Below are 19167 nucleotides of genomic sequence, written 5' to 3' on the forward strand. Positions count from 1 at the left end.
TACACCATAAAAAGGTCTAGAAAAAAGTCCGCGATGGTATATGTTTATCTTTTAGGGATAACCCACATTAACCATTTTTATTGTTTACTTTTTACGTGAGAAAATGGCTTATTTACGAAGCTATTTTAAGCAATACGGCATTAATCCTTATCGAATTAAGTACCTTAAATACAGTGTGCAATTAATATAGATCAATACGGTTCCCTACAGCATGTAAATTAAACAAATATTTTCGGAGATATTACAAATTTAAAATTTGCGTTTAAAAATGTGTAATGTAATAAAAATTGTATGAATTTAGATATTCCAAAGATAGCAGGAAATCTTCATAGTAAGTATAGGGGAAGAGGAATTGTTTTACTCCAAATTTAATGCGTGCAGGCCAAGGGCAGTAATGAATGAACCAAAAATACTGGATCGATTTTAATCATGTTTTCATTGAGTGACATAGGCATATATATTTTATGCCCGTGCAAAGTCGAAGCGGGCCGCTATGTTTTTATATACAACGTTCATATTTTTTCTGTAGTGTATTTAATTTAGTATCAGCATTGCACCCGTGCGAAGCCGGGGCGGGTCGCTAGTAATACAATAAAATATTTTTAACAACAAAATTTAACCGACTTCAACCGAGCAACAAATTAGATTTGTTTTGTTCGTAATTTACTTCTGTCTCCTTTTACCAATGAGGGTTTATCTAGATTGGACCTACAGTTTAACGTAGGCTCCGAACCACGGTCCTTAGAAATTATCCCAGAAGACATCCGGTCTTATCCAGTCTGGTTACTGGCGTGACTGGGGTCATTTTCCTTGTCAGATTTTACACTCTTGCCTAGGACAATCACAAATATAAATTTACGACCATGCCCCAGCAGGATTCGAACACGCGACTATCGCAACAGTAGGTGGACCGTCCTGTCAAATACAAAATACGTGTTGTAGATAGGTTAAATAAGTTTTTTATTTATCTTTATTTACTTATTACAACGACTATTATGTACATAATTTATTTTGAAACGTTTTTCTTTGCGTTAAAAATCTAAGTTTGTTTATTTTTGAGGTTTTCCCTTGATTCCCCCCTTTCTCCAATTAGGTCCTACCTTGGTTCCAATGGAATTTTTTTGAAAATCAGTCTATAATTGAGGGATAAATAGGCTAATACACAATTAAGAAAATATACAGCCGCACATAGAGCCTCCTCGTTTTTTGAAGTCGGTTAAAAATAGCCCATAACTATTGGTTAAATAGAACTATAAAAAAACTTTTGACGGATAATGTAAATTTAGGAGGCTTGGTTTTAAACACACGTGTAAATGAAAGTTGAGAACAACACAATGAAAGTTTACGAGTTACAGATAACTGGAGGCATGTCCCGTTCAAATATGACATTGAAATAGACTATTCGTCATATGTATTGCATTTAAAAAAGGCAACCATTGTCCTGTACTTAATTACAAATATAAACCGGCCAGTCATTTTAGTGCATTAAGAAAAGTTTCACCTCTATTATTAATCCATTACACCTCCATTACTACATGCCACCAAAACATCGTTCAGAGAAACTAAACTCGTTCGTAATAAGGATGTCCTAATTTTGAATGAACATTCAAGATTCAGAGCTGAGTGTAATATTAAAATGGTTCTTGGTTTCCAATGCCTGATGCTGGTTCAACATTTTTGTAATTCTATTTTATGGGAGACCAGGAATACAATTTACCACTCGCTATCTATACAACCAATGTTACAACCACATAGCAGATGGAGGACATAGAATTTTGTGGTAACATTGAGTATGTTTTTGCAAAATCATTACAAATTGATCCCATTCTAGAGACTACTCTATATATATTTCATTCAAACAAAAAGCCAACATTCGGCTAGGACTTCTCTTATATTTATAATGAATTTTAAAATAGAAATTTAGCTTCCGTGTGTCTGTGTTCGCAAAACTTGAAAATTAGTTAATAAACTCTCCTGAAACTTCTCCTGAACATTTTATTTTAATACAGGAATATTTTTATGTACTCTTTAATGCTAAGCTCTGTCGAAAACAGAAACTCTAGGCAAAATTCTAAATATATTTCACTATAGCAACCGTTAATTCTCATTATGGAAAAATGATAACTACAGTTGTATCATAACGTTAAGGCCTCAGTCTGCTAAGAATGTCGTGGTTTTAAAATTTTCACAGCACAATTTAAATTATAAATACATCTGTTTATAAACTAACTAAAAATCAAAAGTGCTTAATCTAAGTCTAACCAACAAAATAATTAAATGGATTCACTCCAACTAAATACTATTTCAAATCAATTATGGGCAGAAACCTTTAGGGCAGACTCTCCATTGAAAGTCTAGATTAGAATTTCGAGTTCTGGAATTATATAAGTTCGCACTCTTAATTTTCACTCGATGGCGTTGATTTTTTGTAGAGATTTACAGAACCATTTCGATTTATTTTAATGTATTAATAAAACTTCTGCGGCTAGATTAGTCAAACTTTTATAATATATTAATGAAACAAATTATTTATATAGTAAAGATATTATAAAAAAAAGTTTTTCAACAAAAAATTCGTGGCTTAGTAACATATTAGCAATAATTAAAATGTACGAATGTTGGAAACAAAGCGCTAACACCCTTTAAATACTTTATAATTTGTATATTAATTTATATTTATATATTAATTAACAAATATATTAAAGCTTACCCTATGGTTATCAAATTAATTATTGTATTTGGTACGTGTTTCATCAATTTAAGTAATGTGGTTAGTTTATATGATCTTTCTGTACTAATTCATTTCAGCAGACTTTTTTGCCAAAAGTATGTCTTACTTACATATATTCTTAAATGAAATTGAAATTTTATTTTCTCATTGTATTCGTACGTTTACATTTTCATTTTCATTTTCACATATAAGCTCATTAGATGTACGCTTTCATCATATGTTATGCATGAGTAATTTTCTTACCATCTACGTTTTTTGGATCAATTTTTAGAATTATTAGATTTAGCCTTTAGAAGGTTTTCTGTGCAGATAACGGGAGCTAGAACTAAACAAAAAATAATAATCTTATATATCCAGAAACATTGCGAAACTGTACATGAAAACGGGAATAACATGTACAGAACAAAAAGAGCGTTGGAGACGGTTACTTATTTTTTATTTGTTACTTACATCTAATGAGACTCAGTCAAAGTAATGTATAGCGGACTAGAAGTAAATATGCACATATACTAATAAGTTGAGAAAAATGTAATACCGTTTCTCTGATGTTTTTAAAAGCAAATTTATTCATATAAACCTCAAACACGTCCTAGGACACGCCTGTTCGTGATAATCTAAAAGAAAGCTCTATGGGTTTCTATGCACTTTTTAAGAGTACATATTTTTTCGTATATATTAATTGTAGCGACCTTGACGTCTGTCGATTTTTACATCTTCGAACAAGTTGGCGGCGAGATTCAATTTTTGCATTAAAATGTCGCTTATGTGCTCACTACCTAAATAGTATATATTTAGGCTGATATGACCCATTCTTAGCACAACACACTGCATTTCATTTTTTCTTTTTCAGAAAGCCCAACTATTTTTGTCTAAGTAAGTACATCACAAAAAAAACTCTGCTATTACATCTAAAACGTGCATCTTAGAATGTTTTATGTACTGTTACCTTTCAAAAATGCTGTAGTATGGCTTCATCAACTTAGCATTAGATAGCAGAGTTATGGGATTGTAAATCCATCTATTACTTCAAATTTAATCTAAATTACGTTTTAATCACCCCGCGAACTTCATACATTTACATCTAACAGGTCAATTGAAAGAAATTGGTCAAATATTGAACGCAGCGTTGTATATTTGATAACCAACAGGATTATTACCCCTTGTGATTGTGAACCTATTGGTGATAGTGAATGTGTAATTTAAACTATTTTTACTATTTTATCTATTTGTTAAATTTTTATTATTTTCCTCGCAATTATTTCATATTTTCTCGTCATACAATAAATATTCCTTGGACTTCCACAATGGTTTAACAGTCAAAATTAGCCTAAGCGGTACAGCCGTCTTCGAGTTTCTGCGAGACTAACAGGTAGAAATTCGTTTTTATGTGCATAGATTTTAATATTTATGAATTGGAATTTCTTACTATGTACTAAATTTTTTTCTTTCTACACTTGTAATATTATGTACGTAATGTCTATTCAAAGTTGATTTGTATATAAGTATCTAAATTTGTGAGTTTTAGTTCAGTTTGGCTTTGACAAAATTCTAATGTAAATAAAATATTTGAACAAAAATGTTATCAAATATAATCCACTTGAACATTATAGTACATCTAAAAACTACGGTTAATTATATAGCCACAATTGTTTATAAGTTAGAGTTATAACCTCTTATTTATCACTATTGCTTTCAAGAATTTTGCATACATCTGACAACTGGACGACTTTAACAGGCTCATTTGTTTACACGTTTGAACTAAATAGACAGCATTATGTCTATCCTTACCTAGAATAAAATGAAAAGGAAAATATTGTCTGATTCTAAAGCGATTTTACAATTTGCGACAGGCAATATATTATGTACATCGATGACATATGTACAAAAAAAACTTTAAATGAATTTTTTTAGAAAATGGAATGGGTGAAGGGTGACTAGAAAATCAAAAGCTCAAAATCTAGTAATTACAATACAATTAAATAATGAAACAACTTGAATGAATTCACTGAATTAAACTCGAAAATCGTTCATTCTTAAAACAAATATAGATCAATTATTGACTAGTTTTTTTTGTATTTCAGATAATCCCAGTTATGGAACCTAAATGACGTAGCGGTACAAAATGTGGGCAAATCTAAGTATAACTCTTGTGGTAATTCTGTTATTCAACATCAACACTATTCAATGCAGTAATAAGACGCGACTAAAAACCAATAATGAATTGCCCTTAATAAAATCACTCGACAATTCATACCTCAACTTATATGAATTCAATGAGATTACTATACACAAAAATCCCATAACCAAGCGTCAGTTAACCGAGGAAGAAACAATGGACGAAGAAGAATTCGACGCCAACGACACTTACTTCGATATGACCAATATGACTCGGGAAGATCAAATCTTGATCGAGAAGTATACGGTGCTAAAGATGTGGACGTGGATCTTGATTTTCTTCCATTGCGTGGTGTTCGTGGTCGGTTTATTGGGCAACGTTTTGGTTTGCGTGGCGGTGTATCGGAACCATAGTATGCGAACAGTGACGAACTATTTCATCGTGAATCTGGCGGTCGCGGACGCGTTGGTGATTCTGTTTTGTTTGCCGTTTTCGGTTGTGTGGGACGTGACCAGTACCTGGTGGTTCGGAACGGCTATGTGCAAGATTGTTCTATATATTCAGGTAAGTCCAATAAATGATTTCGATGCATGCTACATAATATAATAAATGATTCTAATAAGTTTCATATATAACTGCATACTCATTTATATATAGTCCATTCAAAATAACAGTGAACTTACGTAATCTAAATGTCACAACGTCGTAATGTTGCCGCATCTAATTAGACTTTTAGTTTATTTTATCTTTAACAACTGTCTATAGCAAATAAAATACATTTTTGCTATTTATTATATCGTTACTAATCATTGCCCACTAACCTATAATTTGGCTTTACAATAATTTAAATCAAGGGATATATGTAGAAGGACATATTGGCTCGATCTTTAATCTCTGGTACGATGACAATAATGTTTTTCTATTAAATTCACCACCTACATTACACTATGTTTGACTCGATTGACCCTGTTTTCTTTTGTTTTATGTTATGAGGTTATCTGAGTTGTAATACTTTGATATTATATGACATTGCAGTTTCTCCCCATCTCTCTCATTCTTTTGATTTCCTGAGTGAGAATCCGTGTTTAGAGATCTTTCTGTAAATAATCAATCCTGTGGTATCTCGGTGCACCTACAATACTTCTCAAGGTTTTGTTCTGGAAAACTTGTGCTCTATATACATTACTTTTCGTGTTGGATCTCCATACTTGAATTCTCTACATACGTATAGATTTCAATACTTGCTTGTGTAATAGCAGTTTATTATATATTGATAATTGTGATTATCTTACAATTAACCAATATATTTTCTTATATTTGAATTTGAGTTCTTTCCTTTTTTCCTTTACATGTTCCTTCTAGCGATATTTCGCATCCAGATTTACTCCGAGATACTTCGCATTATCGCTGTATAGAATGATAGTATTGTTATTGGTGCTTGTATGGTCTCATTATACGTGTATATGTATATTGAACAGATTTAATTTTGTTAATTTTTATTTTACATTGTTGGATTTAATTATCAATATTGCCACTTGCCTTTCAAATATCTTGGATGTTACTGGTAACAGTAAGATATGACTATAGGCTTTTATTTCATTTGGCGATATTCAAGATTTTTGAATAATGATAATATCAGCGTCTCCCAACGTCTCAGACATGTAACCGAATTGCTACATTGATCAAGTAAGTAAGTTTTATAATCCCCTTTCTTAGTAAAGTTTGCAGCAATTATCCAGCTTGGCGATTTCTTTGGATTAATGTTAGCTTTGTAAACGTTAGTTACTTTTTTCTTTAGAAACATATAAACTTTCTTTAGAGAATCTTTGACTAATAGAATCGCAGAATTTTGATATTCCGCATTCTATTCTATGTATTGGGTAGAACTTTCGTTTGGTTTATGAGATGACAAAATAATGACACAAAAGTAAATTATATTATCAAATATAAAATCAAATTATATTATCAAATATAATTTATTTTAACACTGTAGCACATTTAATGCATATATTACCGAAAGACTTAAAACTAGAATTAATTACATAGGCCCAATTTTTTGTAGTTTAGGGTGTTTTGTTATTATTAGTTTTATTATTAATAATTTCTAGGAGAATTTTTCTATGAAGTGGTCTCCTCTCGATACCTAATCCTCTTTACTAGTAATTTCATATCCATGTAATGTATTTTATTTTAATTTTAATTGGAGTTAACTTGTAATCTTAACTTTAATGTTTATTTTTTATTTTCTTTGATGATGTTTTTTTGTCAAATAATTTTGATGTCGTAGTATTTCTCCTTAGTATCTTCTGTCACTAAATTGCTACTGATCTCCTATATATTTTCTAATTTAATCACTAGATTCCCATAATGCATTTTCTATATCATGTCTTAATTAATTAGTTTTCGATGTCCCTTCATACATTCCAACCAAGCGTTATATGTATTATTGACAACTACATATATATCTACGCATAAAAATATAGTATACAATCCTATAGCAATTATATACGCATCTTTGGTTGTTTCTGATCTTATTTCACTTGATAGTTGGTAGAATTGGACCATAGACCGACATCAGGAAAGTTTCATTCAGTTACTGTCACCTTCACTATCAGAATCACTATTCAAGTCAATTACTATTTTAGTAATTTCTAATCTATCGAACACTTGTTAATGATTCCACCATTTGTAAATTTCTTCTTTTCTGTGCCTGATGGAATTCATCCAAAATTATACGACTAAATGATAGGGAACAACACGCTACAATTCGCTATACGTTAGCTCCAATAAAAGCGCATAGTTATAACGCACTGTACTGTTTGAATTTTGAGGTAGAGAAGCAATCTGTTTCAAGCTCTGATTATTTATTAGCTTTAACACTTCCAATCACAGTAATCACAAATATTAAGCAGCGATTTGAAATTTATCAAGCGTCAAATAAACCTTTATCGGTTTATAACCTGCATTTATTATTATTGAATATTAAGATATGCCTAAATAAATATAGTTTGTAGTCGTTTAATATTCTTGACAAATAACAATTTATGTTAAGTTAGAATATGGGCGGGTAAGGTGTAAAGGTATTGTGTACCTAATAAGAATATAAGCGTCTAAGAAATTAAATTAAGTAATTAGAATAAGGCCCATAAATCGTTCAAACACAATTTTATTATTCGGTGAACCGAAACCACAGGTTAAGACCCTCAAGAATTATTACAAATAAGGGTAATTTTATAGGCTGATTCGGCTACATGTTCGGACGCATCAGACAGCTTTGTATCCATTTTTAGCAAGAATAAAATGCGTAGAATAATACAGTCCAATATTAAAACGAATTTAGATTTTACAATTGGTAATAAATTCGACATTATGATGATGTAACATCGCTTCTATTTTGAACAGTTTATGCTATTTCAATATTTCATACCTAACAATGTGTAAATGTATAACTTTCCTTATCTCTATTTACAAATTTGAATTTTTTAAATGAGGCTTCACCTGAAATGTATTTCCAGATTATATCTGACTTATATCTTAGATGTTAAAAAATAATGAGAACCATTTGAATAATACGATGTAGTAATTCCATTAAAAGGTGTTAGTTTAAATATTTAAAGAATGGTTCTGTCTATCAGGCCTCCTTAATAGTTATTGTACTGTGGCCGCTCTACTACTTAAAATTTGTTCATCTGTATGAACAACACTAATAAAATTAATTACGATTTACATTACTACCAACTTGAGGAAAAGTAAGCCACCAAAGTTAATACATGACATTTCAAATCAACTTAACCTATCTAAAATCATTTATTCCTTTAAAGCTCGGTAGCATATGACGACTATTTTTTCTTCCAAATGCTGTTTTAATTGACTATATGTCGAAAATCTAATTGATCTAATTACTGGTTTTGTTATAAGCTGTTATATACATTATATAATCTCTGCACTATCCTTTCACAACTTTCAGTAGCTCTTTCCATCCACTTATATTCTCATAAAAGTTATGAATCGTAAAACTGTTGAAGAAGATAACATAAAACTAAATTTAACATCAAATGTCAATATTGATAAAAGTGAAAAATAATGATAATGTCGGATTGGTTGTTGGATAATATTGTACAAGTCATAAATGTTGTTTATTACACAAATCTACAGATATACGTTTTTATAAAATGACATGTGACATCTTTTTGGTTTTTTATTTTATTTTAGAGAACAATACTTTATAATTAATATATATATATATATATATATATATATATAATAGGTTTCTTAGCCAAATAATCCTTGCTGTATTGGCTTCAAATATCGGCATAAAAAGTATCGATTATGTTTAGGTTTGAAGATACAAATTATATTATATACTTTCTGTTATATTCCAAATTTTCAAAGCACGGGCATTTTTTTGCGATATTGGCTAACCTGTTAACTGACAAATTAAATAAAATATATCTGCTTGAATATTATAAGTGCAGATACAGTTGCTGTAACGCTAAATTTTATAGTATTTTTCTAAAATTAATATTCAAATATAAAAAAAAAATTGTAATGAAAAACGTTTGTCTCACAAAAACTTTTTTCGCCTTTCACCAAATCATATGTTCTAAATAAATATAGCATCTGATGATCATATGTATGACCATGTATGTAACTTATAGTGGGAGCATAATATATATTTCTCCATATACCGTCATTCCTGCTGGGAATCGACTATGAAAGCTGTACTATTCATTTAAAGAAAAAACGAACCGAGCAACACAGTGAATTTTCCATTTACCATTTAATCTATATAACAATCAGATAATTTACTCGATGAAGTAAGTTCCTACTTCATCCCAGTTTAATGAGTTGTTTAAAATGTTTTCATTTTTAAGGGAAAAATATTGTGAAAACTAACTGGATTTATTGAGCTAAGTTAGGTTAAAATACAGCATTCTAATGAGTCATTAGTTGAATCATTGTCGATTCGGCTACCTATTCGGTATTTTTCAACAATATAAGCAACAAATTGTCACATTTTCTTTGATATGAAAGAAACATTAACTTATGTATTCTTCTATTATCTTCCATTTAGTCCAAAATTTTAACACCTGGCCAGAAGAAATGAAAATTATACGAAAAATGCGATATTGTAAATTTTCGGGCACACTATGGAGAGGATTACAAGTCATTCCTTTTATAGGCAATAATTAGCATTAGCGTGTTTAAACAACGCTTTTGCGATATTTTAAGTGAAGATAGAGTTGCTGTAATGCTAAATTTTATAGTATCTTTGTAAAGTTAATATTCAAATACTAACAATTTGTGGTGAAAAAACGTTTGCCTCACAAAAAACTTTTGCTTTTCGTCAAAATCATAGGTTCCACATAAATATAACATCTCATGATTAACGTAACTTATAGTGGGAGCATAATATATATTTCTCCATATACCGTCATTCCTGCTGGGAATCGACTATGAAAGCTGTATTATTCATTTAAAGAAAAAAACGAACGGAGTAACACAGTGAATTTTCCATTTGCTATTTAACCTATATAACAATCAGATAATTTACTCAATTGAGTAAGTTCCTACTTTATCCCATTTTAATGAGTTGAAAGTGGAAAATTAGAAAATATTTTTATTTTTAACGGAAAAAATATTGTGAAAATTAACTGGATATATTAAACCAAGTTAGGTTAAAATACAGCATTCTAATGTGTCATTAGTTGAATCATTATAGATTCGGCAACCTATTAGGTATTTTTCAACAATATAAGCAACAAACTGTCACATTTACTTTGATATGAAAAAACATTAAGTTATGTATTCTTCTATTATCTTCCATTTACTCCAAAATTTTAACACCTGGCCAGAAGAAATGAAAATTATACGAAAAATGCGATATTGTAAATTTTCGGGCACACTATGGAGAGGACTGCAAGTCATTCCTTTTATAGGAAATAATTAGCATTAGCGTGTTTAAACAACGCTTTTGCGATATTTTAAGTGAAGATAGAGTTGCTGTAATGCTAAATTTTATAGTATTTTTGTAAAGTTAATATTCAAACACTAACAATTTGTGGTGAAAAAACGTTTGCCTCACAAAAAACTTTTGCTTTTCGTCAAAATCATAGGTTCGACATAAATATAACATCTCATGATTAACGTAACTTATAGTGGGAGCATAATATATATTTCTCCATATACCGTCATTCCTGCTGGGAATCGACTATGAAAGCTGTATTATTCATTTAAAGAAAAAAACGAACGGAGTAACACAGTGAATTTTCCATTTGCTATTTAACCTATAAAACAATCAGATAATTTACTCAATTGAGTAAGTTCCTACTTCATCCCAGTTGAATGAGTTGAAAGTGGAAAATTAGAAAATATTTTTATTTTTAACGGAAAAAATATTGTGAAAATTAACTGGATATATTAAACCAAGTTAGGTTAAAATACAGCATTCTAATGAGTCATTAGTTGAATCATTGTCGATTCGGCTACCTATTCGGTATTTTTCAACAATATAAGCAACAAATTGTCACATTTTCTTTGATACTAAAAAAACTTTAACTTATATATTTTTCTATTTTCTTCGAGAATATTACATGTCATTCCTTTTGCAGGAAATAATTAGCATTAGCGTGTTTAAACAACGTTTTTGCGTTATTTTGATTAAGCTCTTCCAGCTCTTTACCTATGAACTTCAAATTGTAAAACCAAATTTATTTTAATAGTGTCCTAAATTAATTTCATTAGACAGTATTTATGTTGCAAATTTGTTAACACCAAAAAAATAATGCGCGATATTAACAAAACCTTACAAAATCTACAATCTGATAGTAGAAAGTAATAACCAGCCCATTAGGTGAAGCAGAGACTATTATCTTACAGTCCCATGTAAACTAAGTAGATGGACCCCAAATTAAATTGTATCTTTTGCAGAGTGGTTTCGGCTTAGAGTGAGATATAACGTAAAGATTAGGCATGCGATTACGCTTCCCCTCCATGTCCGTATTACCGACAATTAGTTTTAACAAGATATGTGCTAGTTCTTTAGAATTACTTATTTTCAAATATTTCGTTCCATTATAGCTTTAACACTTCTCTAACGTACAATTAAAAATTATATTAATTATTTAGATAAAATGATAATCGCATAACGAATAAATCATCTTTAAAAATACTTTTTAAAGCCTTTTTCTTAGTCACCTTCAATTCTTTTTAACCGACTTCGAAAATGGAGGAGGATCTTTTTTTAACGTATATTCCCCGATTTCTTCGCCAATTATGGAACGATTATCAAAATTATCGGCACTACCGAGGTGGTTCCATTGGGGCCAAGTCAAAATCTGTTGTGGCGAAAGAGGGGGGGGGGATCGAGTGAAAGTCTCAATTTTCTAAACACGTACAAAGTTTTCACATATTTTTTTATCTAAAATAATTAGATATTTTTGTCATCATGTTATTGCCGAGCTGAGGTGACAGAAAATCGGAAGTCGTTCAGTGCAAAAGTCATTCAGCTTGCTTTTTAAGCATTAAATATATCATATAAAACGTCGTGGAAACATTGTAGACAACTTATGTATGGTGTAACGGTTAAGCTCCAAAACGGAGGTCGTGGGTTCGATTCCCGGCGCGGGTAATAGCTGTAATTATTGTAGGTTAGTTAGAACATTTGTTATATAACCTAGGCTACGAAGCGAACCCTGGAGCCTGAAGCGCTCCTTATGTTCAATCGTTGTTTCTTTATTCCTATTTTTCCTCATACGGGCTGCACTTTTACTTGGTCTACCCATTGTAGAATTAAATAAAATAACTGCGTAATTTATTGAGTATATATCTAACACTAAATGGAGAAAAATATTTTTAACGTAACTGAAACGACTTCAAGAAATAAATAAGGAACTCACTAAAAATTAAAAAATATTCACACTTAGATTTTTAACACAATAAAAGATGTTTTAAAATAACGTATGTACACAATAATCGTTGTAATAACTAAAAACACCTTATTTCACCTGTCTACTACACGTATTTTATTTCTACTATACACACACAATTTAGCTTAATACCTACCTAAATCTATTTATCTATTTACAACTTTATTTGAACTACTGCCAACTCATCACTTTGAAGTCAGTGCCGAGGTTCTTGTTAAAAATATTTTATTGCTAAACCTCTTTCATACCTTCCATTGGCTGAAAGTTGTTTTGAGAAACAAGAAATATTTCGGAGCCGTATTAGATGAATAATGTTGGGTATTTAGTGGTGTTCGTTGGATTTTTTTCCAGAAATTCGTTCAGTGAGTAGTGACCAGTGCAAGATGTCGTAGTTAAAGCATTATAATTGTTTTATGAAATCTCTAATTGCTTTGACAGCCTCACTAATTATTTTATAACCCTTTGTTAATTATCTTCATAGTTTTTTATTTTAATGTTAAGAGACACGAATAGAAGTAAAAAATTAGCACTAATTATATCGGTTTAGTCAGTAATAAGTCCAATAATTCTTCCTAAGTATCAGTATGTTCATTAAACATTCTCTGTTAGATATATATTAGGTCCTGCATCATCAATATTAGTCGTTTTTGTTCTGTTGGAAAATTAGTATGAGAATGCTCTCCCAAAGTAGATCTCTGGATAACCGACCGTGTTTATGGACAAGTATATCCTGTAAAAAACGATAACAAAGAAAATCTAATAGAAAGTCATAGATCTGATAGTGTGTGGTGTGTGAAAAATCGTGGTTTTAACCATCTCGTATAATATTTTTTATTTACAGTATGATCGTTTGAGAGCATCATCAAAATTATAATAACGGAACACAATAAAATGACCCATAGATGGCGCTACTAGAATTAAATCTATATCTTTTTATTTAGTTCTAACCCTCAAAAGATGCGTGTATAAATTTGACAGCTGTCGGATCATCAGTTTGTTAATTATAGCATTTTGAGTGACGCAATTTTTGTTATTGTGAAAATAAAAATGGACAAAAAGGAATTTCGCGTATTGATAAAATATTTCTTTTTGAACGGAAAAATACGGCTGAAGCAAAACCAGACACTGCCCCAGGAAAATCAACCATCAAGGATCGGTATGCTAAGTTTAGACGTGGTGAAATGAGCACCGAAGACGATACACGCAGTGGACGCCCAAAAGAGGTTGTAACCGATGAAAACATTTAAAAAATCTACAAAATGTTTTTAATGACCGTAAAATGAAATTAAATAAAATAGTAGACACTCTAAAGATATCAACTGAACGTGTACATCATATCACTCACGAATATTTGGGTATCAGAAAGCTCTGTGCAAAGTACGTGCCATGCAAGTTCACTGTTGACCAAAAACAACTACGAGTTGATCATTCGGAGCAGTGTTTGAAGATGGTCAATCGTAATAAACCCCAGTTTTTGCGTCGATATGTGACAATGGATGAAATATAGTTTCACCATTTTGCTTCGAAGTCCAATCGTTAGTCATCCAAGTGGACTACACACTATGAGCCCGCTCCAAAGCGTGGGAAAATGCAACAGTCTGCTGGCAACGTTATGGCGTCTGTATTTTGGGATGCGCATGGAATTGGTTTCATTGACTACCTTGAAAAAGGAAGGACCATCAACAGCGACTATTACATAACTTTATTCGATCGGCTGAAGGACAAACTAGCCGAAAAACGACCGAATTTGAAGAAAAAGAAAGTGCTGCTTCACCTGGACAATGTACTGTGTCACAAGTGAGTGAAAAAAATGGCAAAAATCCATGAATTGGGCTTCACTAGATCCAGTTATAGCAACTATTTCCTGTTCTCAGATCTCAAAAGAATGCTCGCTGGGAAGAAATTTTCGTCGAATTAAGAGTTGATTGCCGAAACTGAGGCCCATTTTGAAGCAAAGGACAAATCGTACTACAAAAATGTATCGTACTACAAATTAATAAGTTGAAGGAATTTTGTTGAATAGTTAAAGCTAATTTTACCAAAAAATGTGTTTTAATATGGTAGGCCGGGGACTACCATAGTAATATATGGGAATGGCATAGTTTGCACTCTATCCTGTCTATATAGATAATATATGATATTATCATGTCATATTTTTCTCTGCGTAAAAAATATAATTAACGTATATTATGAAGCATAAAATTCAAATTATAGCAAACAACAATATTTGCAGATAACCTAATTCAATAAAAATAAACTTTGATGTTTGAGTCGATAAACAGGGTACTCGTATTATATAAACAATATCAATAGTTCTTTGTCAATTGTTTGAATGGCGCTTGGTACAACCAAACACTAAATTCTTATGAATATGGATCCATTTTTATAGAGTTTAAATGTTGAATATTTAATTTTTATACTTAAAATCCATGATTTTTATTTTTATAATTAATATAGTTCAATGAAATTTTTTAGATTGTATTCGTATAATGTAGTTCAATATTACTTCATTTGAGCTAGCGTTAAAATAAAAATATAGTTTATGGATAAATATAATTTTAGAATTTTTCAAAAAACTTGGAGTATAATTTAATCTGTAGTATAATTGAAACATCACAATATAATGTTTTAAGTTGTATACATACGGTTGGTGTTATTCAAAAACACCTTCAATGCCAAATAACTAAATATCTCTTAGGTAAAGGAATAAACTTTATACAGCAAGTCAGCGTTGAGCAATAAAACCCTTACGTGCTCATTTGATATGGTATATTGCGTTGAATACTTTTGGAATTTTACGACTTATATAATGAGTGCAATATTGTATAATAACGATCCCTTTTATTATCGCTTTGCATTATATTATTTTTTATAAAATCTTGAAAATTGCGGTTGTAAATTATGAAAAATAGTTTACCATCAGATTTCTAACACATCGCATTTGTTGTTTTTATTGCTTGGATACAAAAATAAACTTTTTTAATGGTAATATTTTCTTCTAGAGTATTAATATAACATTTAGAAAAAATATTTTCTTACAGCAAACTATGTATTGAGCTATAAGGATGCAGAAAATTGTAACTATATCAGAAAGAACTATTCAGATGTTCCAAACTAAAGTATAGGCTAGGTATTTTAATATGTCCTACTATAACTGAAAGAAGAACATCCATCCTAATATTTATCAAAACTATTTACTTACCCATTTTCTTGTCGTCATCTTCATTAATGCATAGCCATTCGGAGAGAGTGTCTAATTATCAACCAATACATTGCTGTTGATTTTGCAGTAATTCGAACCTTCGTTACCAAATATCACTCACCTCTCGAGGATTGATCGCAAATGTTACGGCATTGGAGAGTTTGCTATCTTTGGGGCTACCCTTTCAGTCTTCCAACAAAGAAATTAACATGATAACATGATAACGGGACTTTTGCCCCACGTTGTATCTTAATAAGCTTATGTGCAAAGAATATCGAAGCATTCAATAGACCTTCTCATCAGTAATGTTTCTGATTGACGAAATCTAGCTTCCTCTAGACGAAACTGTATCATATCCCTCTGTATCCCAAGATATAAGGGGTTATGATTGGTTGCAGTTTCACCAAATATACTGTTAGAAATTGCCAATTAATCTCAAATATATTATTACACAAGTACGATTTCTCATTTATAGATTATAAGATACACAATCCGGTCCAACTCGATTGAGACCTGCCTTGAAGGGAGGATAAAAAGCTTTGGCACATCAACTTCTCTTCTGCTTTTTCTCTAGAAAGTAGCTATATATAAAAGCACTTAATAAATTTCTGGATAGGACACTATACATGCACTTATCCCTTCTTCCTGCATCGAATAGAGGGACTTCTTCTAAATGCAGACAGTTATTAAATATTAGGATTATATATGACTTATCTGGTTTATTGGAAAGTGTTTTCTTCAAAGAAATCGACATTTTTCTCAATTTAATTTTATCTTGTATATATATTTATTCTCAACACAAGTTAGTGTTAAGTTTTTTTTAATAAACAACTTTTTTTAATTAATATATTTATTATTTTACGATTTAGCATATCAGTATCATTGATCTTAGACCACATTTTAACCTGTTATTGAATGGATATATTATTGCTGGTTATGTTTTTGTTGGGTTCCTTTATATACAGAATGTGTAATTTATATATTACTTAGCTAGTTTATATATACACTCTCCAAGAGATTTTAATGCATTGAAGAAATCTTGACCCGAAATGCACTAAATTAGCTCTATTCTCCCTCTATTAAAATCCCTTTTAAGACAAATAAGAATACGCATATTGATTCGTTTCCTTGCCTGTATTACCGCTAAGTTAGTATATTACGATGTAATTTATAGCATGAAGTAAATCTATTTTATTTGGTTACATATATACCTATAATATAAGAAACCATATAATCATATTACTATTGAAATTTACATGTATCAGCGTCCTCAACCAAATGGGATTCCGCCTATAGAAGTTGGTAATTTGAAATCTGTCTGAGACAAATTGAATGAACCTCAGGATCGCCGCTATAGACACTTAAATTATCTGCGGAAAATAATTAAATTTCAGGATAATGTCACTCTTAATGAAAATATATATTAATGGCATTTGAGCCAAAGGTAATTTGTTTTTTTTTTTTGTTAAAAATACTTTTTTTTTATAAAGCAGTAGCTGTGATATATTAAGTTAGATTTTTTGCAGGTACATTAATCTTAAAGGCAATGTTGTGGTAGCGTTGTGACAAAATGAACATAAAATATAAATGCATGGGCTAAACTATCAGTTGTCTCAAAAATAAATATATATTTAATGAATTAAGTAAAAAAAGAATTTTTATTTATATTTTTACAAATGTAAACTTCATTCATATATTCTCTCCTAAATAAATTAGTGCCAGTAATTTCTCGAGCATTTGATTTCTTAGAGTGAAGGAAACATTTCATCTAGAAATCTTTGCAGTATAATACTATAGGGTAAACGTTGAAGAGGGCTAATTTATTCAGTAGGCTAGATGACTTTAATAAAGTATCACAAAAATGTTAATTTATAGTAACAATATTTAGGGAGCTTATTAATAATATATTTATTTTTAAAATGGAAAGTGAGAGTACACTAAAGTTTTACCCGTAATAAAAACACAAAATTTCAAAATTCGTCATGTTAAATCAAACACCAATCAGAAGAGCCATGAAACACTGACTTTACATACCATTCCTAACCTTCATTTCCGCATTCCAACGTTTGAACTATTCAGAGTTAAAAATATTGGTTTTATTCTATAATTGGAAACGAAAATTAAACGAAATAATTGAACTGATATTTGTATTCGTAAATTTACGTAATTCATAGGGAATGTAATATATAGTCTATTCAAAGCTTTTTAGTAATGCGTCATAGGTACGCGACGTCGAAATATTGCAATATTGCCCCATCAACTCTAAGTTTTAGTTCATTTTGGCTTTGACATACAAGAAAATTTTAATCTAAATAAAATAATTGAACAAAAATGTTATCAAATATAATTTATTTTAACATTATAGTACAATCGTATATATATATATATATATATATATATATATATATATATATATATATATAATCTATTTATCAATTACTTCCCCTGTATATCTTATCGAGTTCATCCAAACCGAAGGTTATGGTTGACAACGCTTCATTCCACATATCCAAACAGTTTTTGATGGAATATCCTTCTCGACCAGAAATATATCCAGAATTAATTATTAATGAATATAATAACCAACAAAACCTAATCGAATTCTATTGTAACTTTTACATTTTTCCATCAATATTTGTTGTCTTTACACTTTTTTTGTCACTATCTTGCCAAGAGTGCCACTATAAATCATTTTGAAATATTCAAGTTTCATCAAGATACACAAAATCATATAGTTCCCATGGCCCAATTTTATGCCTTTAAAAATGGAATTCTTTTTAATTAAAAATTTCCAGAAAATTAATAAAGTTAAGAAAATAAGTTCCATTAAACCTCTCTGAGGGTTATCTTTACACCACTTAAACCCTATGCCCTGTAAGAGTGTATGAAAGGATGTTTCCAGACAGACAATTTTCTCTAAAATAATTTTATTAAATTATGTTTATTTCGATAAAATAGTTTGTGTACTTACTGTTCTTATTCATTTCGTATATTTGGTCTCTGAATAGACGCAATATCAAGATGATCAAGATTCGTCACCCACTTAGTATGTATATGAATTTTCTTCGGTGAATCTAACGTACTATTCTTCATTTTGTAAGCTGCGTTATTCACAGCACTGACACTAACATTTAGCGCGGCAACAACCCGGCAACATTGCGAGATTTTGACATTACATATTTCACTGACG

The 19167-nt window shown here is 30.4% G+C and overlaps 1 protein-coding gene across 1 annotated transcript in view; it reads left to right on the plus strand.

Annotated features, from left to right (window-relative positions):
- LOC143200605 (orexin/Hypocretin receptor type 1) overlaps window positions 1–19167 on the plus strand; it is a 1081956-nt gene that overhangs the window by 472225 nt on the left and 590564 nt on the right. The window contains exon 3 of the mRNA XM_076411106.1: window positions 4813–5411. Coding sequence (XP_076267221.1) covers window positions 4854–5411 — 558 coding nt within the window. The 5' untranslated portion in view covers window positions 4813–4853. The remainder of the gene's footprint in view (window positions 1–4812; window positions 5412–19167) is intronic.

Source organism: Rhynchophorus ferrugineus, unplaced genomic scaffold (genome assembly GCF_030347505.1).
Source record: "Rhynchophorus ferrugineus isolate W39M unplaced genomic scaffold, kcgeb_rfMv2 rfM8, whole genome shotgun sequence".
NCBI classification, from domain to species: Eukaryota; Metazoa; Arthropoda; class Insecta; order Coleoptera; family Curculionidae; genus Rhynchophorus; species Rhynchophorus ferrugineus.